At 37.6% G+C, this 25,205-nt stretch overlaps 1 protein-coding gene across 1 annotated transcript in view; it reads left to right on the top strand.

Moving 5' to 3' along the window:
• The window catches only part of HS2ST1 (heparan sulfate 2-O-sulfotransferase 1), a 35,761-nt gene extending 14,822 nt beyond the window's left edge, over window positions 1-20,939 (top strand). The window contains exons 3-7 of the mRNA XM_008057043.1: window positions 2,236-2,321; window positions 10,832-10,970; window positions 15,270-15,367; window positions 17,213-17,370; window positions 19,184-20,939. Coding sequence (XP_008055234.1) covers window positions 2,236-2,321; window positions 10,832-10,970; window positions 15,270-15,367; window positions 17,213-17,370; window positions 19,184-19,410 — 708 coding nt within the window. The 3' untranslated portion in view covers window positions 19,411-20,939. The remainder of the gene's footprint in view (window positions 1-2,235; window positions 2,322-10,831; window positions 10,971-15,269; window positions 15,368-17,212; window positions 17,371-19,183) is intronic.
• Window positions 20,940-25,205: the final 4,266 nt, after the last annotated feature.

Raw genomic sequence — 25,205 nt, 5'->3', positions numbered from 1 at the left:
ACTTTTGATATTCAACATGTAAAAGTTTTTTGAGGATTCAGGCTTTGAATTATCTAATTTTATATTTGCTTTGTTTTCATTTGTGATTTATTATTTTCATTCTTTTTGGTGCCTTAGTTGAAGAACAGCTAGGAAAGAACGACAACCTCATCACACATTTATTTGGCTCTTTCGATTTTGGTGGGGAAAATGACATTATGTATTTTCTGATGCAGCCTAATTTTATCTACACTCATTTTTCTGATTTTATTTTAAGGGTATGCATATATATGAGAGCATATCAAATAAGGCTTATATACTTTCATTCTAAAAGCTCCATTATTTCTCAGCATATGAGCTATTAATGCTTCCCCTAAAAAGTGAAATATCGGGCAGCCCTCTTTGGGTCCCCTCCCACTTGGGAGCTTTTTTGTCTTCTTAATAAATTCCTACTTTCTCACCCTCTGGGGGAAAAAAAAGAAAAGAATTCTCCCAGAATCTTCCATTTTTTCCCTAGTTCACATTCTCTGACACATGGCTCCATCTGCACTGTTTCCCTTCCCTGCCCTACCAACAGACCTTAATGAAGGCAGCCGTATCATTCATTGCTATTAATTTAGACTCTAATCTGGTATGAAGTGCTCTAGAATATTTCCATGTCACTAACTATTCTAAAATGTAAAAAAAAAGATTAGTAAATTGTCATAACTATGCAATTGACAGTTCTGTGCGTTAGAGGTTGAGGCCATACTTGCCAGGTGCCTTTAGTGCAAGCTAGGTTGGTGGGCATCACTACCTTCACTCCCTGCACCATATCTAGTCTCCACAAGAGATTCTTAACTGCTTGCTGTTTATCATGTGGAAATGTGTTTATTCAAAATCCATATAGTTTTTCTTTGAGAAACGGTACCACTGCTTTGCAGCTGGTGATACTTAGGTTTATCAAATTCTATATTAACCAGTTCTCAGAAATTTTAAAATATATTTACACTATAGAATTTTTCATATCAACTAACCTTTTGTATACTTTAATAAATTAACTAATATTTAGAAATTTTAAAATTTTTTATTTGACCTATATTATATTTCTTATTTTATTAATCTTTATCAGTAAGCTTGTGATATCTGCTCTTTTGTTTTTTTGAGTTGGAGTCTCACTCTGTCACCCAGACTGTAGTGCAGTGGCCGCTCCCGGCCACCGCAGCCTCGACCTGTGGGCTCCGGCGATCCTTCCGCCTCAGCCTTCCAAGTAGCTGGAACTACAGGCGCGCGCTACCACACCCGGCTCATTTTTGATTTATCGTAGAGATGAGGTCTGAGGTCTCGCCAAGTTGCCCAGGCGGGTCTTGAACCTGCGGGCTCAGGCAATCCACTCACCTCAGCCTCCCAAAGGCATGGGATTACAGGCTGAGCCACTGAGCCCGGCTGATATCTGCTCTTGACTCTTTAAAATTTTCTGATAATCTTTTCTTTTCTTTTTTTTGAGTTGAAGTATCACTCCATTGTCCAGGCTGGAGTGCCACGCTCAGGGCCACCCCAGCGTCGACCTGCTGGGCTCAGGAAATCCTTCTGCCTCAGCCTTTCAATTAGCTGGAACTACAGGCATGTGCTACCATGCCCGGCTAATTTTTTTTATTTTTATTGTAGAGATGAGGTCTCGCCAAGTTGCCCAGGCTGGCCTCAAACCCATGGGCTCAGGCAATCCTCTCAATCATCTCCCAAAGTGCTGGGATTACAGGCTTGAGCCATTGTACCTAGCCAATAATCATCTTTTAAAAATCATTTTGGTTAAAGGCTTACTTTTAATTTTATTTGTTATCACTGATAAAAATGAATTTTTATGAATAACAAGCCTCTGAGAAGAAAGCATTTAATAGGCATGGAAGGTCCCTGTACTGCAGTGTTGCTTCAGCATGTGTGTTGGTAAGGGTAGGTACACACACACCCCCACCACACTCCTCCCACCCCATGTGAGTCTACTCACTCTACAACATGGTAGATGGTGTCATTATGCAGGTTTGTTTCCAGAATCATCTCTCCCTCTTTTCCAAGCGTGGCGATAGTAGTTCTCTGATGAATTGGTAGTTACAGATGACACTACACTTTTCTTAGCCCAAACCTGTGTTTCAAACTCTGTCATCGTAAAAGTGCTATAAGTGGTTTTAAATTCCTAACTTACTTGGAAGTACATTGTCGTCATCGAGTTTCCTTTTCTTTACGCTGAACTTAAGTCATGAGTGTGTTCTTCCTTTTTAGGTGCGCTTTGTAAAGAATATAACTTCCTGGAAAGAGATGAAACCAGGATTTTATCATGGACACGTTTCTTACTTGGATTTTGCAAAGTAAGTTACACCTAAAATGACACAGTGAGGAATTCTTTGTACTTTAGCAACCTAAAAGGGAGTAAATTCATTAAATTGTTACGATTTTCTAAAAAAAGAATGTACTGACTTGCCTTTGCCACTTTTAGTTCTGAAATTGGAATATACCGGCTAGTGTTTTACTGCCCTCTAGTGTTCGTAAATTGGCAGTTCTCATATTTGTTATTATGTATATGTTTCTTAAACAACCAACATGACATTATTTCAGGAGAGCTCAAATTTTAACCTAGACACCAATAAGATTATGACTTACCACACCATTGACTGAGATCTGAGAAAGCTAAGAAAGCCTCACTTAGTTATCATCTGCGCCCCACTGTTTCTGTTTCTCAGCCAAGACACAGTGAAGTGTATACTTTCCCTTGGGCTACCCTTGTTTTAGCTAAAATTAGGATGTATTAAGAGACTTTTTAAAAAAGTAATGATTTTATTTTATATTTGAATCTGCCATTAATTGGAGATAAGTAAGTCTCAGCCCATATTTTGGGGGAGAGGTAGGGTCCAGGGTATTTCTATCTTAATTCTCTCAAGAAAAGTTCAGAAAACTACAGACCTACTCACATTTTCAAGCACCAAGTGACTCCCTCTAAGGTCTGTGATGCATTAAAGTGTCATTCTAAACGTGTCTCATGGATATATATGTGTGGTTTTTTGTAATATACATAGTACTAGTATAGTAAGACCTCAAATCCAGTGTTTTTCCTAATAAGAAATTTTTTTAGTTATTTAAGCTTAGACATATTTATTCCATTTTTAAATGAGCCATTATGACTTTAAAGTAATACACCCTCATGTATGTCAGCTTTCAAAGCCATTTTGTGTAAAGTTTAAAATGTGATATTCCACTCTCAATTTAACTTCTTAAATTTGAAAACAAAAAGAGTAGATGAAATATTACTGATTTAGATTGATAATAAATCTTAAATTCTTTGGAAATTGTGTAATTAAAAGGGAATCACCCAAATATTGCATACATAAAATGATATATTTCTGTTTCTCGTTCCTCCTATAGTACTCAAGGTGGTTCAATATGTGTAGCTTTAAAGTTAGATGTACATTTTTCTATAAATAATTCATACTGCAATATTGAAAACATTTTATAGTCAGCTTTAAAATAAACTAATTATTTTTTCTTTGCAGAGGCATTGAACCAATTTCATAAACTTCATTCATATGCATATTTTCCCTCAGGGCTGCATTATCCTTGAATTGAATGTTTGTTACCCTTTCACCTACATGATTTATTTTTTCCACACACAGCTTGGTTTCTAATACTTTAGGTTTTCATTATTAAAATTATATGTTGAGTGCTTTTGCTTTTGGCAAAGTCTTGTACTTAGAACAAAGCTCTGGTTTGTGCTGGGGTTCTTATATTTGAAAAGTATAAGGCTTTTTGAAAATATGAATCTTATTTATTAAATATTGACATGAATTTTTTGAGGGTTTGAGTGTTTTCATAGTGGGTCTTATGTTATTGGAAGAGAAAAGTATTGTGAAAATTTCTAATAGGCTTTTACAAGACTTAAATACCTAAACAAAATCAACTAGAGGAAATGTATTTAGATGTATGTAAAAAGTCAAGAACTGTTGTAGACATAACTGGTATCTTTGTAAATATCTTTTAGCTTGATAGATACTGCTTCATGAATGAGTAATGAAGAGGAAAGAAACATGACCTTACCGATTTTTAAGATGCAGTCATCCCTTGGTATGCATCAGGGATTGGTTCCAGTACCACCTGAGTATACCAAAATCTTCACATACTCAAGTCCTGCAGTTGGCCCTATGTTAGAAAGTTGGTCCTCCATATGTGTGAGTTTCACATCCCACAAATTCTGTGTTTGCGTTTGGTTGAAACATAATCTATGTATACCTGGACACTCAGTTCAAACATATTGTTCAAGGATCAGCTGTACGTTGTTCTTCAAAACAATATTCTTGACTGCAGAGTACTTTGTGGAGTCGACTAAAATACTTGCCTCCAAGAGAAAATGGTGAATTTAGCAAAAGAAATATTTACAGTTTTTCGGTTGCCTTAGCAGAGATGTTTTAAAAAGTATAAACTCCAAGAAACTCAGGAAATATGATAGAGAAATAAAAAGTGAAAAATATATTCTAGTTTATACTGATTACTAAGAAGTACACATTATATTTGCCTGTCTGCTCAAGTCTTTAGAATAATAACAGAAAATCTTCTTTATACATTTTTGTACTACTATCCTTTTTGTCTCAATCCTATTCTTTGTTTTCTTTAAAAAACATATTTCCTAATTCTTGTTCCTTTCTTTTTTCCTTTCATGTTCAGTTACTATTTTGTTTTCTTAATTGGTGGACAATACAATACAATACAATTTTAAAATAATGTAAATATGATAATTTAATGTCATAAATTTAGAAATTTTCCAGTTTAAAACTGTGTAGATTTAACATTTTCAAAATGTCCTAGTCTGCATATAACGTTGAATAAATTGCAATTCTTGACATTAGTGAGTTCACTGAAACCCCATTTTTTATTAGTAGCATTTCTTACCTGCTTTGATTTTCTTCAAACTTTAGAAAAGATAAACATTAGAACATATCTTTCAAAAACTCCTTTTCAGTAATAAACATCCTTTATAATGAATAATGATTAGCTAAAAGAAAATGATTTACTTTTAAGTTTTAGATCAGACTCTGCTGTGATTTTTTTATGATCTAGCTACCTCATAGTCATATGTCAGCATCTGTCTTAGAAAGATACTTGAAATTAATTTTTGTTAGAACAGTTGTATTCAATCACACATCAAGTGTATACCTCTGTGGTTGTCTCCAGAAATGAGAATGCGTTTCCATTTGCTGTCAGTTTGGTTCTCCATGTTACCTCTCTTATCATGGTCAGAGCAAGTGAGGTGAATAAACAAAGAAGCAGTTATGTCAGGACAAGAGACAAATAACTAAATGCTTCACAAAGTCTGAAATACCCTACAGGGTAATAAAGTGACAATATTCTAGGCCTCAGTAGAATTTGTTAGCATATAGATTCCTGTGAGACTGTCCTTTTTACCTCCTAAGTCTCTACTGAACCACATGAAGTCTGTGCGATTTTCTACAGCCTGCACCATTTTCACAATACTGTCAATACTTTTAAAAATTATTTCAGTCATTACAAGCAATATTTGGAAGCGGCCTTTTATTGACCTTGCACTGCTAGCTCTTTCTACAGCACTAATTTTGTGGATTACTAAGGAGTAAGTTCTGAAGTCAGATCTACCATTCTATCTACTCTGACTCCTTGCCAGTTCTGTGTTCTCAACCATATTACCTCAGATCCTGGAGCTTAAGTTTCCCCATTTGTTAAATGAGGATAAGTAATTACTTCATGGAGTGGTGGTGAAGATTACATGTGATCATGTATATGAAGCACTTAGTTCTGTGCCTCACACAGAGCAGCATTATGACTTACAGAATTCTGTCTTCTTTCAGTTATCATATTGTCTTAACTGGTGTATTCTTCTCCCTGTCTGAGTCTCTGCTGGCCTTTATTCACAACTCTTAATTAGGCATTGCACAAAACTCTATCTCTGCCTCCATTATTCTCTTGGAAGTTTACATGTTTTTATCTGTCACAACACCCAAGCAAGAAACGTTAGAGTTGTATCTTGGAATAACTCTTTTCTATATTGTAAGTCACCAAGTCTTTTGAGTCTGTCTTATTTTACTTAGCATCATGCTCTGACATCCATCCAATTTGGTGCATATATCAGAGGTTAGTTTCTTTCTGAGGCGTAGTCTATTGTTTAGATGTACCACAGTTTCAATCCGTTCCCATCAGTTTTGATATTTAACTGTTTACAGCTTTTGGTGATTGTGACTAAAGCTACCAAAACATTTGTATATATGTGTTGTATGGGCATGTGTCTTAAATTTCTCTTGGGTAAAAATCTAGAAGTGGTATCACTGAATTGTATGATAATTCCATAAGAAACAAACTGCAAACTCTTTCCCCAAGTTTTTGGATCATTTTATATCCTCACCAGCATTTGGAATTGTTAGACCCCCTCTTTTTTTTTTTTTTAATCTGAGCCATTCTAATAGATGCATAGTAGACAAATGCCAATTTTAAGACATAAATAAATGTCTTTTAAAATCATCTATTCACAAAATTAGCCAGGTGTGGTGTTGTACACCTGTGGTCCCAGCTACTCGGAAGGCTGAGGCATATGGAAGTCGAGACTGCAGTGAGCTGTGATCATGCCACTGCATCCTAGCCTGGGCAACAGAGTCAGACTTCAACTCGAAAAAAAAAAATTGTTTATCTACATAATTGTCAGTGAGACCAAAAAATACCAATAGGTTGTTCAGTTTTTTTGAAACAAGACAATGGGTCCTTGCCACTAGGATTTGAAGGCTTCTGTGAACCCTTTAGGGCTAAGAGAGTCTAGAATAAATATGTGCAAGGTATAAATGTCCCCAGCAAGACTGATGCTTAAGTAGAAATGTTAAATATAATATGAAGCAGAAATCTGAAAGTATAATGCTTCTCAGAGGCTATTCAGCCCTCTTTCAGCTTCATCATCTTCCCTTGATACTTTGTCTAGCCCATTGACAAATGTTTTAGTATGCACTTCGTTTTTTAATCATTTTTACTGCTTATTTGTTTACAAAAGCTATCTATAGAGTATAATAGTAAAGAAATTAACCTAGTTTGTGTTCCTTGCTTTGTCATACTTCGTATGCTGACATGGCAAGAATGAAGTTCCTAAAATATCTTCTTACCAACCTTCTGCTCAGATTGTATTTTTTCCTTTCAGATTTTCATCCGCAGATTTCTACCAAATACATTCTTTTCCTGGGAAGATCATATTCTAACAAGTCAACAATAGTTTATTTTCTTTGAGTAGAAATGGGTCTTTCACTCTTACACCTGAGCTTCTCTGAGGAACAATTCAAATGACCAGGATTAAGGGTGGAGTTTGTGACCACAGAGCTTAATCTTACCCCTATATAAACTACCTATGGCAAAAGAGTTAAGCCAATAAACTTGGTTAGCTTTTGTTTTCTAAGAGGATGAGCTGAGTGTCCCAGATGCTGTTATTATCATGCCCATTATCTGTTATAATCCCTTGCCTTCGTGTCTGTATAACCATTCCCTAAATTACATATAATAGTTCTTATCCATTTTCAATTGAATCCACAGATTATCTCGTTAAACTCATACTTCATACATAGTAAATGCCACCCAAAGTCAACCCACAGAGAGGCATTTCCTGGACAGCAAGAAGATTTTGTGAAGTGTCATACCCCTTTCTTTGCTTCCTGTCAAGAACTGCTGTCTGCTCCACATGTCAGGGACTAGGGAAAAGGAGGACACAGTGGTGGAGATGCCCTTCAGGGAGTGGCTGATAATGCAGAGGATAGAGGGGCTCCCAGGGAATCCCAGTCTTAAGAATGGGATCATTAACCCATTGTCCTGCGTTCTCCCTTCCTGGTAGCTTCCTGTTACAAGACTCTCAGCTCGGTGAGCTAAGGTAGCAACTATGTATTCCTAATGCCTCCTTGTTTTCTTACTACCAGTGTACACTGCCACAGAAAGGCTTTGTAAGTGGTTAATTCACAACAGCCTGTTCAAGTTAATTCTATTAATATTCAACGTGGGGCACAGTCCTGAGCACCAGTGATAAAGCCATGAACAGAAAAAAGTGTCCCTGCCTTCATGGAACTTCTAATACCTGATGTAACAGTACTACATATTTGCAGCAATACTGTTTTCCTCTTTTTAAAAATTGCAAAAGACATTTTTATGCACTATTGGTACTGTGCCTACTCTCAAGTGACTTATAGTGCTGTTGGGGAGAAAAGACACACAGAGGAAACACTAGTAGAGTAAGCTGAGAGTGAAATTGCCTGACAGTGATAGCAGGAGATAGTGGGTGCAGAAGATGGCAAACAGAAGCAAATAGAACTGTATGCTAGAGTCATCAGGAAGAGATGTCACAAGATTTTGCTATCGTCCCTCTGCTTTTCCAAAACAGCAGCCAATAACCTTTTAAAATAAGTCCTAATACTTCTCTGCTTAAATCCTACAGTAGCCTTTCTTCTGACTCTTTGTAAAAATTGATGCTTATAATGGCCTATAAGGTCGCTACACAACCTGTACTCACTCTACCTCACCCCCACCTCTCTGCTCTCATCCTGTTACTGTCCTCTCTGTGATTCTGCAGCCAGATTGACCTCTTTACTATTCCTCAAAAGGCCTGGCATCTAGCTGCTTCAGGGCCTCCTTCCTAGAAGTCCCATCTTCCTACAGCGCTTTCAGATATCTGCTATGGCTCCTTCCTCATTACATAATAAAGTGATGCTTTCCCCCAAAACACTGTTTTGAATTGTACTCTCCCTCACCTCCCCTGGCACTCTCTAGTCCCCTTCACTGCTTTATTTTTGTCATTCTTTTACTATCTGACACATGAGGGGGGTCCCAAAACAACTCAAAATTATTTATTAAAAATTGTGTATTGTTTTTACATGTTTAAACTTACCCAGTCACCTTCAAAGTTTTCTCCATTTGACAAATTACTCTGTCAAGAACCGTTCTTGAGCTTGTCAATTTTGATGTCTTTTAGTGCTTCTCCTGTTTTTTGTTTCACCTCTTCCACATCAGCAAAACTTTCCCTCTGAGGACTTTTTTCATTACGGGAAACAAAAAAAAGTTGTTGGGGCAAGATTGGATGAATAGGGAAGGTAGGCCATGGGGGTCATGCTGGTTTGAGTCAAAATGCCAAACACTTGGCACAGTGTGGGCAGGTGTGCTCATAAATCACCCATCATGAAATGGCCAAATGTGTTGAAATAATCTACAAAAAAATAACAGAATTCACTGAGGCCAAATGCAGCCTCTCACAACAACACTAGCTGCTACACTGATGCCAATGGGTTCCTAGTGGGGGAAGCCTGTACTACAAGGGGCCTGCCCTCCAGAAAATAATTCCAGTTTTTTGGGGGGATCCCCCCTCGTGTTTACTTATTTGTTTATTGTCTATCTTCCCCAAGTAGAAGGTTAGTCTAGAAGGAAGGACAAAGAATTCTGTGTCTTTCTTCACTGCTGTATCCCTAGTGTCTAGAATAGGGCCTGGCATATATCGGGGACACCAAAAGTATTTTTTTGAATAAATTAATAGAGGAAAACAAAGTAAAGAAAAATGAGAATGGCATTCCAATCAAAGAAGACAGACTAAACAAAGGAATATAAGGAGAAATAGGAGTAAGTATATCTATATGGGAGGAGGTAGAAGAGGCTGATTTAACTATAACAGATAGATGGTTTCTCGTTTGAAGAGGGGTAAAGAAAAACTTAGGTGAATAACGTAGTACCCAAGACATAAGGCAAAGAAACCATAAGACAACCAGGGGAGTTTGGGTCTGATATCAGCTAATCCGTAAGTTATTGCAGATTTCTAAGAGTGATTTAACAAATGGTGTCTTAGGAACATCAGTAGACCATTGGTAAGGAGGGTAGATTGAAAGGGGGAGAGACTGGATGCAAGAGAAACTACTAGATTATTGTAATAATCTAAGCAAGGAGCTGAGGAAGAAGGTAGTGGTAAAGAGAGAGAATGATGCAGACAGGTCATGCCCGTGAGAAAACGTATCAGAAAAATCAAAGGACTCAGTAATTTTATTAAATGAAGGATAATGGAAGAATCAAGATAACTAATATTTCAAGACAGGAACTGGAGAGAATATTATAACAGGGAGCTATTGGACAATTCTAGGGTCTGCAAAGTATTTTTTGAATGGAGTAATAGTAATAGTAATCCATAGTATTAATAGTAATACTATTACTAAAGTAAAAGTGTCCCATGTCTCTTCAACTCATTATTACTCCCTAAGGAAATAATGCTGAAAATCTAATGTCTTTCATCACTGTCTTGTCATACTTGTGTTGACTAATGCTATATCCATTGAACATGGTTACCTAGTTTGGGGAACTGAAAATGAGAAATCACTGCTACATAGTTAATGCAGATTTGAAACTCTTTTTGTAGCATCAGATTGTTGATTATGGAATGCGATAAGGCACTTTTTATAAGTTCATTTAAAAATTATAGATGCTAAATGCTTTCCTAGTAATTTTATTAGTAATAGTGTATACTAATTTGAGAAGGAATTGCCTACTTGAACTTGAAATCTAATAAAGACCTAGAAATTTAAATGTTTTATGTAAGTATCGCCAGTAAAGCCTAAAATTTTTTTTGTACATATTTACTTTCTTTCCTTTATCTTTAGCCATAATTTTTACATTCTTCTTGTTTACCTTATTGTGATGTAAATAGTCACAAAATATTTCTCAATCTTCATATATTCAAATTATTTAAATTAACTTTTGATCTTCGTTTTGTATAGAGACAATACTTAGACTTCTACATACAACTTCAGGATACCCCTAAACAGAATAAAAGTATTGATTTCACTTTTTAAATCTTGTTTTATTTCAGATTTGGTGTGAAGAAGAAACCAATTTACATTAATGTCATAAGGGATCCTATTGAGAGACTAGTTTCTTACTATTACTTTCTGAGATTTGGAGATGACTATAGACCAGGGTTAAGGAGACGAAAACAAGGAGACAAAAAGGTGATATTCTAATTGTTTATGAAATGCAGTGAAAAATATACTTGTTACACTTTTTATTGATTATAAATGTATTACTTGCTTATTGTGGAGGTTTTGAAAAGAACCCATAGGTATAAAGAAACAAAAGGGGGACTACTTACACAGTTGATACCTTGTAATATACATGATTTTTTGTGGTTTTAGAAAATATTTTACTTCTGTTCCAGGGCTGAATATTTGTTTTATTTTTGTTCTGTTAACCAATTTCTGAGACTATTGTGAATATTCATTGACTTGTATTTTTGTATATTCTTAGTCTTGATTATGGCAGTTTATATTTGTGATCATCAGCTTAGGTACACTTTTGCTAAAGCAGCTGTTTTTCAGGCAGAGAGAATAATGACTTAACAAAGTTCTTATCAGGTTCAGATTTGGATTGTCTTCCATTTTATTTCACATTTTCTGTCTCTCTCTCTCTCTCTCTCTCTCTCTCTCTCTTTCTCTCTCTCTCTCTCTCCCTCTCCCTCTCTCTCTGTCACAGTCTTATCTTACTGCAGCCTTGAACTCCTGGGCTCACACATTCCTCCCACTTAAGCCTCCTGAGAAAGTGGGACTACAGTCACATGCCACATCACCTGGCTAATTATTATTTTTAAATTTTTTTGTAGAGACAGGACCTCACTGTATTGCCCAGGCTGGTCTCAAACTCCTGGCCTTAACTGATCCCTTTGCCTTGGACTCCCAAAACGCTGGGATTACAGGTGTGAGCCACCACTCAGCCACATTTCATTTTATTACTAGAGTTATTTTTCTAAGAATCTAAACTAATTTGTCACTTTTCTGAAGGTACCCCATTATATGGTAACTTCATTGTTCACAGATTATCCAAGACATTGAAGACACAGTTGGATATGACCCGAAACCTACCTCTCCTGCCTCTCCTGCCTAATTTTCCTCCAGGCACCCAGTGCTTCAGTCATGTGAAATGTCACCATCCTCCAAACCTACTATTTTGTACATTTGTTATTTTCTGTATTTAAAATGCCTTTCCTTTACTCTGGACAACTCTTTGTCCACCTTTAAGATCCAGCTTAAAAATTACCTCTTCCACAGTCTTTTCTGATACCTTCAGGCAGAGTTAGTAACCACCTTTTTAGGGCTCCCAGAGCACTTTATTCAAATCTTTATTTTTAAGCATTTATTTTAGGGTATTTGGACCATCTGTTTACACACTGACTTCTCCAAAATGTGGTACACTTCTTGAAGCATACATTTCATTCATCTTTGTTTCCCCAGTGTTTAACAAGGTGCCTAGCCCACCACGACATGCTTGAGAAGCAGCAGAACAGAAGATTAATCTGGTAAAGGTGGAGGTTATGCATAGAGGTTGGGCTAGTCTGGTACATTGAGGTCAGATTATGAAGCATTCCTAAAAGCTCAGGATATAGAGTTTTGTTTTATTTAAGTATTGGAAGCCGTTGAAGTTTTCTGAGCAGAGGATGTTAGAAGTAAGTACTTAGGGTAATCCAATAACTGTACAGAGCAGATTAGAAGGAAGAGGAAGAAGGAAGTCCAATGAGGAAGCTGTTGTAAGAATCAAGATATGAAATTGTGAGCTCCTGATGGACGTAAGGATTGAAAAAGAAAAGGTGGATTGGAAAGACATTACCTCCAAGATTTGAGCTAAGAAGAAGACAGAGTAAGAAATGTTCTGGGCCGGGCTCGGTGGCTCAGCCTGTAATCCCAGCACTTTGGGAGGCCGAGGTGAGTGGATTGCCTGAGCCTGCAGGTTCGAGACCCGCCTGGGCAACTTGTTGAGCCCTCATCTCTACAATAAATTTTTAAAAAATTAGCCGGGCATGGTAGCACATGCCTGTAGTTCCCACTACTTGGAAGGCTGAGGTGGAAGGATCGCCGGAGCTCAGCAGGTCGACGCTGGGGTGTCCGTGAGCATGCCACTGCACTCCAGCCTGGACGATGGAGTGAGACTCCAACTCAAAAAAAAGAAAAAAGAAGTGACCTGGCTGGGCACGGTGGCTCAAACCCTATAATCACAGCACTTTGGGAGGCTGAGGTGAGGGGATTGCTTGAGCCCACGGGTTCGAGAACAGCCTGGGCAACTTGACGAAACCTTGTCTCTACAATAAATAAAAAAATTAGCTGAGCATGGTAGTGTGTGCCTGTAGTTCCAGCTACTTGGAAGGCTAAGGCAGAAGGATCGCCTTAGACCAGCAGGTCGACGCTGGGGTGACTGTGAGCATGCCACTACACTCCAGCCTGGGCAATGGAGTGAGACTCCAACTCAAAAAAAAAAAAAAAAAAGAAAGAAATGTCCAAGAATCTTGAGTCTGAGTTACAAAGGGCAATATAATCCTATTGCCAGGAATATTGAGTATAACACTGGAAATTCAAATAAAAATATGCAGTAGGCATTTGGAGAGAGATGATAGATCTAGGGTAACAGACTTGGAAGTCTTTTGCCTAGAAATTATAAATTAAGCCAAATAAGTGGACTAAGGAAGGGAGTGGAAAAAAAGAAGACAGCTGAGATGAATTGCCATACTTGGTAGAAGGATCAAAATTTGCTTTCAAAGAAGGTGATGATAGTATATTCAAAAAGGTGCAGAGAACCAAGAAAAGAAGCCAAAAAGGGGAATGTTCAAAGAAATATAAAAGAATGTATTAATGGCATAGCGAACGAGAGATTTTTTTTCAGGAGAGAATGGGGCTGATGCTATGAACGTCAAGGAAAACAAGAACCAACAAAACATTGTATCTGACTATTAGGAAGGAAAGGGGAGGAGACAGACACAGACGTAAACACATCTCATTTATTGAATGCCTACTGGGAGCCAGTTATTATGGTAGATTCTTTTACATTTATGGTCTTATTTGTTCCTCAAGGTAAGATTATGTCCTCGTTTTTTAGATGAGGAAAGCAATAAAAAGCTTAAGTTTTCTGGGTTTGGATTCAAGCCCAAATCATGTATCTTCACTATATTGTGGAGAAGATCATCTATAAAAGAAATGCGCAAATAAATTATGTGTTGCAATTGGCTGCTGCCTCTTGAGGATTGCCAGAATAATGAGAATCATTCTACTGCAGCTCCACCCACAGCCAAGTCTAAGGATTTTTAGCCCTATTCTTGTAGAGTTTTGGTTGAAAGGGCCCTCTGAGTATATCAGATTAGAAAAGTATGGCCTGGAGCTCTTAAAGACTTAAAATAGAGTCGGCTGGGCATGGTGGCTCAAGTCTGTAATTCCAGCACTTTGGGGAGGCCCAGGTGAGAGGATTGCTTGAGCCCATGGGTTCGAGAACAGCCTGAGCAACTTGGCGAGGCCTCACCTCTACAATAAATAAAAAAACTAGCCATGTGTGGTAGTGCACATCTGTAGTTCTGGCTTCTTGGAAGACTGACGTGAAAAGACCGCCTGAGCCCAGCTGGTCGACGCTGGGGTGGCCGTGAGCATGCCACTGTACTCCAGCCTGGGCGACGGAGTGAGACTCCAACTCAAAAAATAAACTAAAATAGGGTCAAACCTGGTTCTAGAAACTTGGGAACCCTGACTCAGACAAGCATTCTCTGCTCTTTCAAACTTCCTCTTTGAAGAAATAACAGGTGGTATTTGTAGATGTGTCACTGCAACAACCACACCTCCCAAGTTTGTTCCCTGGTATCTCTATGTTACATCGCCTCAAATAATCTCCACTTGTAAGAAAATGTAAATATACAAATTCAGCATAAACAACTACTTGTTCTTAAGGACAATTACTCTCTGGGGGGATTCCCATTCACTTAGTAAAAGAATTCTTATAATGTGGGGCTCGGTGGCTCAGCCTGTAATCGCGCGCCTTAGGGAGGCTGAGGTGAGTGGATTGTCTGAGCCCGCGGGTTTGAGACCTGCCTGGGCAGGTGAGACCTCATCTCTACAATAAAATCAAAAAATCAGCTGGGCGTGGTAGCACGCACCTGTAATTCTGGCTACTCGGAAGGCTGAGGCGGAAGGATCGCCGGAGCCCAGCAGGTCGAGGCTGCGGTGGCCGGGAGTGGCCACTGCACTCCAGTCTGGACAACAAAGTGAGACTCAAAAAAAAAAAAAAATTCTTATAAACATTAGCATAAAACAAAGTTGTGAGTAAAATTAATGTTTAACTTTTCTCAGTATCTCAAGTATGCTTTTGTAGCCTGTCTGTCCCTTTCACCTGACTATCTTGTCTCACTGACTCTCACCCACTTAAGTAATAACTTACCACATTAAGCTGTTTGATAGGTGAGACTTGGGTTTATGCTCACCTGTACTGCTTTGTCTTTGTTCCAGACCTTTGATGAATGTGTAGCTGAGGGTGGCTCAGACTGTGCTCCGGAGAAGCTCTGGCTCCAAATCCCATTCTTCTGTGGCCACAGCTCGGAATGCTGGTAGGGAGATACAGCTGGCTGAAGTTAATGATCTTTCTTTGAGCACTCTGATCTGTGCTTCACAAGGACTGGCTATAGGGAAATCAGTGGAAGACCAGACCCAGAATAATTAAGTAATATCTAGTTTTGTGGTTACCTTGAAATGCATTTAAAAGATTTCTTATACATAATATTTGCCATATCCTTGTATTGTTTTCTCAGATGCTAATTTTAAATTTTTTGTTTGTTTTTGGTGTTTTGCTGTATTCTGGCAGAGCTCTTAATTAAGGAGCAGGGGTCATAACTTTATTTTGTCCTAAGCTTACTGTTTTAGCCATTCATGTTAAATCAAAAAAGTTTTGGTGGGTAAATTATTCACCTGGTTTTACTATTAAACTGATTTTGACTTTAAGATAAGGCAAGATTATGGTTGTGGTTTAGTCTGTTAATAAATGTGAGGTGAAAATTAAAGATATTTGATCTTTGATAAATAATTTCCTCAGAATGTGCTGAACTTTTATTTTCTAAAAAATAATTGTACATGTTTATTTGTTCTGTTCAATCATTTTAATAGAAAAAGTAGAAAATAAAGGAACACATTCAAAGTTAGTTTCTTAAGCCATAATGAGAAATGCAAGGAATTTCTTCGTTATTTAAGATATATTATTACATTACTGTGAAGCTTAAGGACGTACTCAATAGATTATGTCAAAACCTCACAATAGCATAAGAAGAATTGGAATCCTAGGAAGAATGCATTCTCAGTTTTTAATCATTTCCTTAGAATGGACTGGCAAACTATAGTCTGCAGACTAAATTTTTCTCATCATCTGCTTTTGTAAATAAAGTTTTATTAGAACATAGCCTGTATATTTTTTATTTATTGCTTATGGCTGTTTTCATGCTACAACAGCAAAGTTGAGTAATTGTGTCCTAAACCATATGGTCTGCAAAGCCTAAATGGCCCTTTATAAAAAAGTTTTGCTAACCCCTGCCTTAGAACATGAAAACATATTACTCTACTGTGCATTTTAAAGGAGATTTCAATTGAACTTCTTTAGTATGTTTCGTAGATTCACAAAACTGGGGGGGGATCTTAGAATCAGCTAGTCACTGCTTCTTCCCCACATTCCCCTTTAGTAGCTGAGAGTACTGACTTTAGAAAAGTGAAGCCACCCACTCAAGATCACGTTGCTACTTAAAGACAGAGCTAGAATTAGGATTAAGGAAAGCTTACCGCTAAAAGGAACCTAAAAGTATAGTTTTTAGGGACCATCCCTGTTAACAACATTAGCTGACAATGTAAATAAAAATAAAAGATTCTTAGCAGAACCAATTTTTATCTATTTTCTGTTCCTCCGAAATTTCAGGAACACTAAGCTCACACAAAAAAGCCCTAAACTCAAAAATTAAGGTAAGCACTGAACAGAAGTTGTTGACACCTTACTAGAGAGTTCTTAAAATGAATAAAGTTTAGGGTAGTTTAAAAAAATTAAACACACACTAAATCATATGGCAGGAATGTGCTGTATGTGTAACATAAATAAATATGCATATATGTGTGTGTATACAAACACGTATTAAACACACATATTTTTAAGTGCCCTCAAACCAAACTTTGCTCATATCAGAGTCCTCTAGTAAACTCTGAATTAGCACTGCTAGTTGAGCAGAAACAGGGTAGAAACAAAGGAAATTTAGAACAGCTGTGTCCCAGAAGATGTTAATCACAGGGCATTGAGGCTTTGAATGTATGTGTGTTTATCTATTTCATAATATACAGTGTCAGAGGTATCAGAAATGTCAGAGGTATCAGAAATAGCAGATTTCAGAGCCATGTTTTGAATTCTTTTTCTTTGGTTTCAGGAATGTGGGAAGCAGGTGGGCTATGGATCAAGCCAAGTATAACCTAATCAATGAATATTTTCTGGTGGGAGTTACTGAAGAGCTTGAAGATTTTATCATGTTATTGGAGGCAGCTTTGCCCCGCTTTTTCAGGGGAGCTACAGAACTCTATCGTACAGGTATATAAATGAAGGGTTTACTTTTATGTTTATTTATTTGTTTATTTATTTAGTTAGTTTTTGAGCCAGAGTCTCACTCTGTCACCCATCCTGGAGTCCAGTGGCACGGTCGCAGCTCAGGGCAGCCTTGAACTACTGGGCTGAATGGATCTACCCTCCTCAGCTTCCTGAGTAGCTGGGGCTATAGGTGTGTGCCGCCATGCCCAGCTCATGTTTTGATTTTGTGTAGAAATGAGGTCTCAATGCTGCCTTAGGCTGATCTTGAATTCCTGGACTCAAGCATTCCTCCCACCTCAGCCACCCAAAGTGCTGAGATGACAGACATGAGCCACTGTACCCGGCCAAGGGTTTCCTTTTAAAGCTATCATTAACTTTTTTTGTTTACCATTTGTAAAATAAATGTGACTTGAAGTTTCTTCAGTAAAATACAACAAATAGCTCCAGAAGGACAGGTACATTGTATGTTTCTGCTCACCGTTTTCAACACAAAATAGTGCCTGGCACGGATACAATGTTCATTAAATCATTTTTTAGTGAGTAAGTGTGCATTAGGTGAGAATTAGAAGGCACTGTAGGAATAGTGTAGCAATACAAACTACAGAACTGGCCTTAGGAAACTATGGGGGTGAGGGAGATGGGATCAACGGTAGCAAATATCTGTCTGGGGATGGGAAAACACCTCTTATCAATAGGGTGCCTGAATGAAACGTATTTGTATACCAAACCCTTAACTGTACCCCACAACATCATAATAAAAAATATTGATTAAAAAATTAAATAAATAAATGGCTGATTTAAAAAAAAAATGTATAATGTATCAGTACTATATCAGTAATGCCAGATAGCAAACGCTAGGCTGATGTCTTTGTTCTGCCTGCTGCCATTTTAAAGCAGAAGTGGGATAGTGGGCCCAAATCGCACTAATACAGTCATCACGTGCTGTGCTTGTCAGAGTGCCTAAATGGGTGCTTCAGTGGCCCGGCCGTGTTATATATCAAAAAGTGACCATGCTGGTCCAATCTAATTATGACTTTTTTTTCTGTTGTTTGATTAGCCTGTAATCCCAGCACTTTGGGAGGCTGAGGCGAGTGGATTGCCTGAGCCCGTGGGTTCAAGACCCACCCCAGCAACTTGGCGAGACCTCATCTCTACAATAAATAAAAAAAAAATTAGCTGGGCGTGGTAGCACGCACCTGTAGTTTCGGCTACTTGGAAGGCTGAGGCAGAAGGCTCGCCGGAGTCCAGCAGGTCGACACTGGGGTGGCTGTAAGTGTGCTACTGCACTCCAGCCTGGGTGACGAAGTGAGACTCCAACTCAAAAAAAAAAAAAAGAAAAAAGAAAAAAAATAATAAGATGCAGTCATAGGAATTCTTTTCCTAGAGTCTAGCATATGCCCTAACTTCTAACACAATCTAACACAAAATCATAGAGAATATAGGTTATCAGAATATAGAAAGAAGTTTGGCAATAGATATCTATCAATGTTTAAACCAGTCCCAGTGCATCAAGCACTTGAAAATATAGCATGTGAGGTGACAGTCTACACTTGACTGAGTGGCAGTTCTCATATTTACTATTTGACATTTATTAAGTTTTTAACAGGTTAAAGATTTATATGCTAAAGGAATAAATCACAGGTGTAGTATGATTAGGGCTCCATTTTTTTCCTGAATTATATTAATACAAGACAGTTATGCTACTTGTTCTTCAGTGTGTCATATTAAATGAAACCATCTCTTCAAATAAAGATGTATTGATCTTTTGTGTGTTCTCCAAGAATTATTTACCTTCTTTTTTTTCCTTTGTAAGTAGGAAAGAAATCTCATCTTAGAAAAACCACAGAGAAGAAACTCCCCACTAAACAAACCATTGCTAAACTGCAGCAGTCTGACATCTGGAAGATGGAAAATGAGTTCTATGACTTTGCACTCGAGCAGTTCCAGTTCATCAGAGCCCATGCAGTTCGAGAAAAGGACGGAGACCTCTACATCCTTGCACAAAACTTTTTTTATGAAAAGATTTACCCTAAATCAAACTGAGTATAAGATGTGACTGTTATATTCTTGAACTAAAACTGACCCTTTCTTCACCTTCGTTTTCAGCTCCACAACCTGGATTGCTGATAGAGGTACATGACAATTTCTATCGAGCCAAATTGGAACAGAGACAATAATGTCAAGGAAGTAGATACTGGCTGGTATGTCAGCGTTTTAAGAAATTTAAGTTTCAGGCATTTTCTGTAAATTTTGGTGAGAGTTATAACCTCCCGCCTGGGGAAAAAACCTGTACATCACCTAAAATAAGCACATGGCAGGTATAATTAAAAGGCTAAATACAATTTTACAAAGGGTTCTGAAACCCTTGTTTTTGATAAAGCGTTTTTCAACTAAACATGAATGAAGATGAATCCATTTGCCACTTCCGCCCTCGCTGAAGGTTTGGGTTATACACCTCTACTGAATAGTGTTAATAACTGTTTGGCAGCGTGTGCTTTGTTTTGTGAATCATGTCTCATGAAATGTATTGGAATGTTTAATTATGTTTGCTAAGAAATGTTTCTGCTGTAGTTGGATTTGCCCATATTTATGTAGGTGGTTTTATTTTTTTAAAGCAATCGTTAGTGTTAAAAATCAATTTAAACCATGACTAATACTTTAAAAAGATAAAGCGTCAAAGCAGTATTTCTCATTCCCGTCTCCCTCGTATCTAATATTGGGAAGATACTTCAAAGAATGTTGAGATTGTCTAAAGTTTTAGTTAAGACTTTCACACGTTAATATCAGAAAAGAAAGGTAGTATTTGTTTCTCCATGGGTTATTCATAAAGCTGTAAACTTGAGATTTCAGTGACTCCGTATTATGATTCCATCAGTGAGCTGCGGTATGGGCAGGATTTCCGTACTTCTTCTGTGCTTTTACCTGTAGACTATTTTTACTAAGGTGCTTTATAATGTGTTTTAAAGCATTGCATTTACAAACAAAGGAAAATGCTGCAAGTATTGCATATTTTATGTATCTGGACCAAAAGGTTACAAGTAATTAGGCAAAAGTGGTTTTGCACCAATTTTACTATGTCGGGTAAAACCATCAGATCTACTGTTCTTGTATTTCTCATTTAACTTTACTGTTATGACATCACTGAAATGAACTTCGGCTTTCGATTTTGATACACACAGTTCATTCTTCATAACTGGAGGCAGAAGGTACAGTGGAAAGGGCATTGGACAAGGAGTCAAAACTCTTGATTCCAGATCCTAGCTCTGCCACTTAACAGCTGTGTGATCTTGGGCAAGTCACTTAGCCTCCCTTTGCCTCAATTTCCTCATCTTGAAATGAGGTTAGTAATACCTGCTCTACCTACCTCACAGGGCTGTTGTGAGGATTAAATGAGATGGCATGTGAAAGCACTTTGAAAATTGTAAAGCGCTATATAAACGCGAGGTATTATTATAGAAACATCTTTAACATGTGGTTTCATACCATTCATTTTTTTAAAAAGAAAGGGAGAAGTCTGCTTGCCAGCTGGTTGAAAAAGTTAATCTTGATATAAATTTGTGTTGATAAATATCTTCTCAGTGTCTTATCTTCCATGTTTCAACAACTCTTGAAATGTGAAACACCTGTGAATTCTTAAAGATTCATGAGCAGCTGCTTGAGTCCAGGGGTTCCCTGTTGGAAATAGACTTTGTTAGCTGACTAGGGTCGGGGAAACTTGCCTCTTCAAATTCGAAAGAGTTTCCTGTTTGTTTGTTTGGTTGTTTGTTTGTTTTGAGTTGGAGTCTCACTCTGTTACCCAGACTGGAGTGCAGTGGCCGCTCCCGGCCACCGCAGCCTCGACCTGCTGGGCTCCGGCAGTCCTTCCGCCTCAGCCTTCTGAGTAGCAGGAATTACAGGCACGCGCTACCACACCTGGCTAATTTTTTGATTTATTGTGGAGATGAGGTCTCGCCTGCCCAGGCGGGTCTTGAACTCGCGGGCTCAGGCAAGCCACTCACCTCAGCCTCCCAAAGGCGTGGGATGACAGGCTGAGCCACCGAGCCCGGCTTGAGTTTCCTGTTTTTATTTTACATTACTGTTCAGAAATAGTAGCTACTTTATACCTATGGCTTTTGAGTTTAATTTCCCTGTGCATTCCTGACCTCCTTCCCCTTCTTGGAGTAACAGAGATAAATGATTTTAGAAATATTTTCTAAAAGAATAATTGTTAATATGTTTAGTTTAAGTAAATATTTCTGAACAAGGCTTCACCAAACTGTAAGCATTTTAGGCAGATGGCCTTAAAGATTATTAATTGTGTGGGAGGGGAAGAGAGCACTATTTATTAGAAAATATTTATAAACAAACTAAAGAAAAACAAAAGGAATGACAGAATCATCTTAGCACCCTTTCCCTCCAATAACATAAAAGTACTAAGAGAACATGCCTGGGCATATTTTTCTTATTTGACTTTTTCCTTTATTTTTTTCCAAATTAACTTTTTTTAGATAGCTCCTGAAAATAGATACAAATTATTTCTCGCCCAAAAGTAAAGCACCACTTCAAGGTGGAAGTTGATATTTACCTGCTAACGAATGTGAGTCCCAGTATGCAGATTATTCTTAGAGCACATGCTGATATCTTCTTGAGGTGCATTAACTCTTTTAAGTAACTAGAGCAGCACTTAGTACACTAGATCATGGGGTCAGTAAACTTTTTCTGTAAAGGGCCAGAGAATAAATATTTTAGGCTTTTGCAGGTCACATGATTTCTGTCACAGCTACTCAACTCTGCCATTTAGCACAAAAGCAGCCCTTGACAATATGTAAACAAATACACATCATCATGTTCCAATAAATCTTTATTTACACCAACAGATGACAATGGCAGATATGGACCATGGATTACCAACCATTGCACTAGATGAATCATTACTTATGGAGAAATCATTTGTGTATCTGTACTCTAGTGTCCTAAAAGAGTTTATATACTTCTAAAAGCTCCTAACTTATATCCAAAGAATTGCTTTCCGATTCATGCTGTCTCTTCCACAGATTCAAAAACTTTTATGACTTCTATTGCTTCCAGGTGGACATGTTTTATTTCCTAGTTTAGCAGTTAAGAATAGGGGATTTTGTTTTATCTTTTAGGGTGGGTTAGGGGTGTCCTTTCTGGAGACTAAGAAAGGAATGGATTTAATTCCATCTGGTCCAGTAGTCCTAGGAGTCTGAGTCCTAATACCTAACTTTATAATCAACTAAATAGAACCACTGAGACGATAATGTATTTTTTTAAAGTGGCAAATGTTTTCTTTTTTCAGCCTTTGTGCTTTTTCAGTATTTTGACCATAGGGAGATAATTTTTTTTATAATACAAACATAAATTAACCACTTCAAATTTTAAAGATAATGTTATATGTGTATGTGAATATATATGTTTATTTCCTAAAAGAGGAAACGATGCCTTTTTGTTCAACTTGTATCAACTCCTGTTTTCTAATTGCTGTGAAAAGGCAACTGTTGATAAATTATTGTGACTGTTTTAAAATGTAATGGGGAGGATATATTTTGATTTTACCCAGCTTTAATCTGTAAAGTATCACTTAAATATATCTGATAGCGACACCTAAAATATTGCATGGAGATTACTTTTCTATCATCCATATACATTTGTGCAACTTTGAACATATTGGGTACTTCTGAATTCCTGATGATTGAATTCAAACTGTTGAAAATCAGAGATCTTAAACTTACTGATTTTTATAATTTTATTTTCCATTCTTAAAATTCAGTGAATGTCTATAATTTTAAATCTACTGTTGCTTTTTTTCAATATGTGTCCTATTGGGAATTCCTAAATCTGTTGGTGCCATCGGTGATTTACAAACAGTATTTTGATATTGCAGATGATTTGCTCATTGTATTTGCATAGTTTGAAAGAAAATAGATTGTAGACAATGATTCTCTCTTTTTTAATAAATTGAAATAATTCTAAAAGCACTAGAGAATTTAACTGAAGGCTGGTTCCCACATGCATAGCTGGCATTTTAATTTATGTTCAAATTCTACATAGAGAACATCTGTGTAAATCATCTGACTGGCTTTTCCCATCGGTCATTCTAAAACACACCTATGGTCCTAGAATCCTTTCTTATGAGAATCACTCAGTACTGTACCCTTTTATGAAGTTTGCCTTTAAGAAGCCCAGGTGCTGCTTGTGTATGATTTCAAGTTTGCCTCTTCATAAATTAGTGCTATTTACTTTGAGAGGAAGTGGTGCAGTTGCAGTTAGTTCCTGCATCCATTTACCCTTTGCAGAGTTGTCGTATGATGCCAACTACTCTTCAGGCAGCTTTAGTTGGAAAGTGCCCCCCTTCCAAACCCACTGCCAATTTAGCTCCTCTGGGATGGAGCTTACTTTCTGACTTGGAGCAGGAGTTTCAGAGATTGAAGTGAGCGATCATTTAACTAGAGTCATCCTATCACTTAATTTCATGCAGTTTTCTGGCCTTTGCAGTACTGTTTATAAAATGGACCCTGATGGTGATGATCTCTTTAAAATACATCCTGGTAAGCCTGTGAGTGAGACACATGGATGCTGTCTGATTTTTTTTTAGACAGCTTTTGTAGCTTTCTATTGAGAGTCAGTTATGTGAGCATCTCTGAAGCAGCATTGAATGTAATTTTGAAACATATAGATTGTGTATTTTGACTTTTATTAATAAATAGACAGCAAAACAGTGCCTTTTTTCCTTCACTCTCCTATTAGAAGATGCTCACCACTTATCTCTCTTCTCTTTCCCTGCCCTCCCCCACCTCACTCTGTTGATTCATTTATGCAATACTGTTTCCAACTTGAAACCATTTTGTCACATCTGTTGGAGAGATAATCACTCCTCTTCCTAAACATCCTGCCAGCTTTCTGTTGCTGAAGTGTTTCAGTTGACTACCTGATGCAAAAGCTATAAAATAAATACTCAGTGGGAAGGGGAAAAATGATTTGGTGTCCTGTTTTAATATTTTCTTCTATAACCTTGACACTAGTGGGGATTTTCCAAGCTGACTCAGTTTGGCACCATTACCTTGATCTCAGGTATTGTTGCCATCAGAAGGACATGCATCATCATTGGTTTGCAGTGATTTGATGGCTAATTTGTGACTATTTCATTGGGACTGACATGACTCTGCTACTTTTGCTTTGTATTTAATTAAAATTCCAGATAGAAAATATACACGGTATACTTAGGATGTACACTTAATTAGAAGAGAAAATAAAAATAGAGAAAGGGCTATTAGAATATAAAGGAAATTTGCAAGGAAGAAAAGCTATTCTGATTAACATTTATGGCACAGTTTGGGCATCGGGTCCATAATGATTCTTAGAATTCTTTGAGAAAACACTTTTTTATTTTTTATTTTTTTAAGTCAGAGTCTTACCCTGTCACCCAGGCTGGAGTGCAGTAGCACTATCACAACTTGACTGCATGGGCTCAGGCAATTCTGCCACCTCGTCCTCTCGAGAAGCTGGGACAACAGGCACACACTATTATACCCCGCTATTTTTTTTCTTTTTTGGAGAGTTGAGATTTCTGTATGTTGCCCAGGCTGGTCTGTAACTCCTGGGCTCTGGCACTCCTACCTCAGCCTCCCAAAGTGCTAAGATTATAGGCATGAGCCACCACTCCTGGCCCAAGAAAACATGTTCCTAATTATTGTTCTCTTCACCCTTAAAGGAGAAAATTTCAATTACGTAGATTTCCAGTTCCCAGCCACTTGCTCATTGTTTTGAGCAATGCTTGATTGATTCTATTTGTGGTATGTGACATTAGTAAAATACCAGTTCGGTGATGAATTAACAGA

Source organism: Carlito syrichta, unplaced genomic scaffold, assembly GCF_000164805.1.
Source record: "Carlito syrichta isolate Samal-C Ts95f unplaced genomic scaffold, Tarsius_syrichta-2.0.1 Scaffold302623, whole genome shotgun sequence".
Taxonomy (NCBI): Eukaryota; Metazoa; Chordata; class Mammalia; order Primates; family Tarsiidae; genus Carlito; species Carlito syrichta.
Note: the sequence above shows the minus strand (reverse complement) of the source record. Positions and strands in the feature narration are given on the sequence as shown.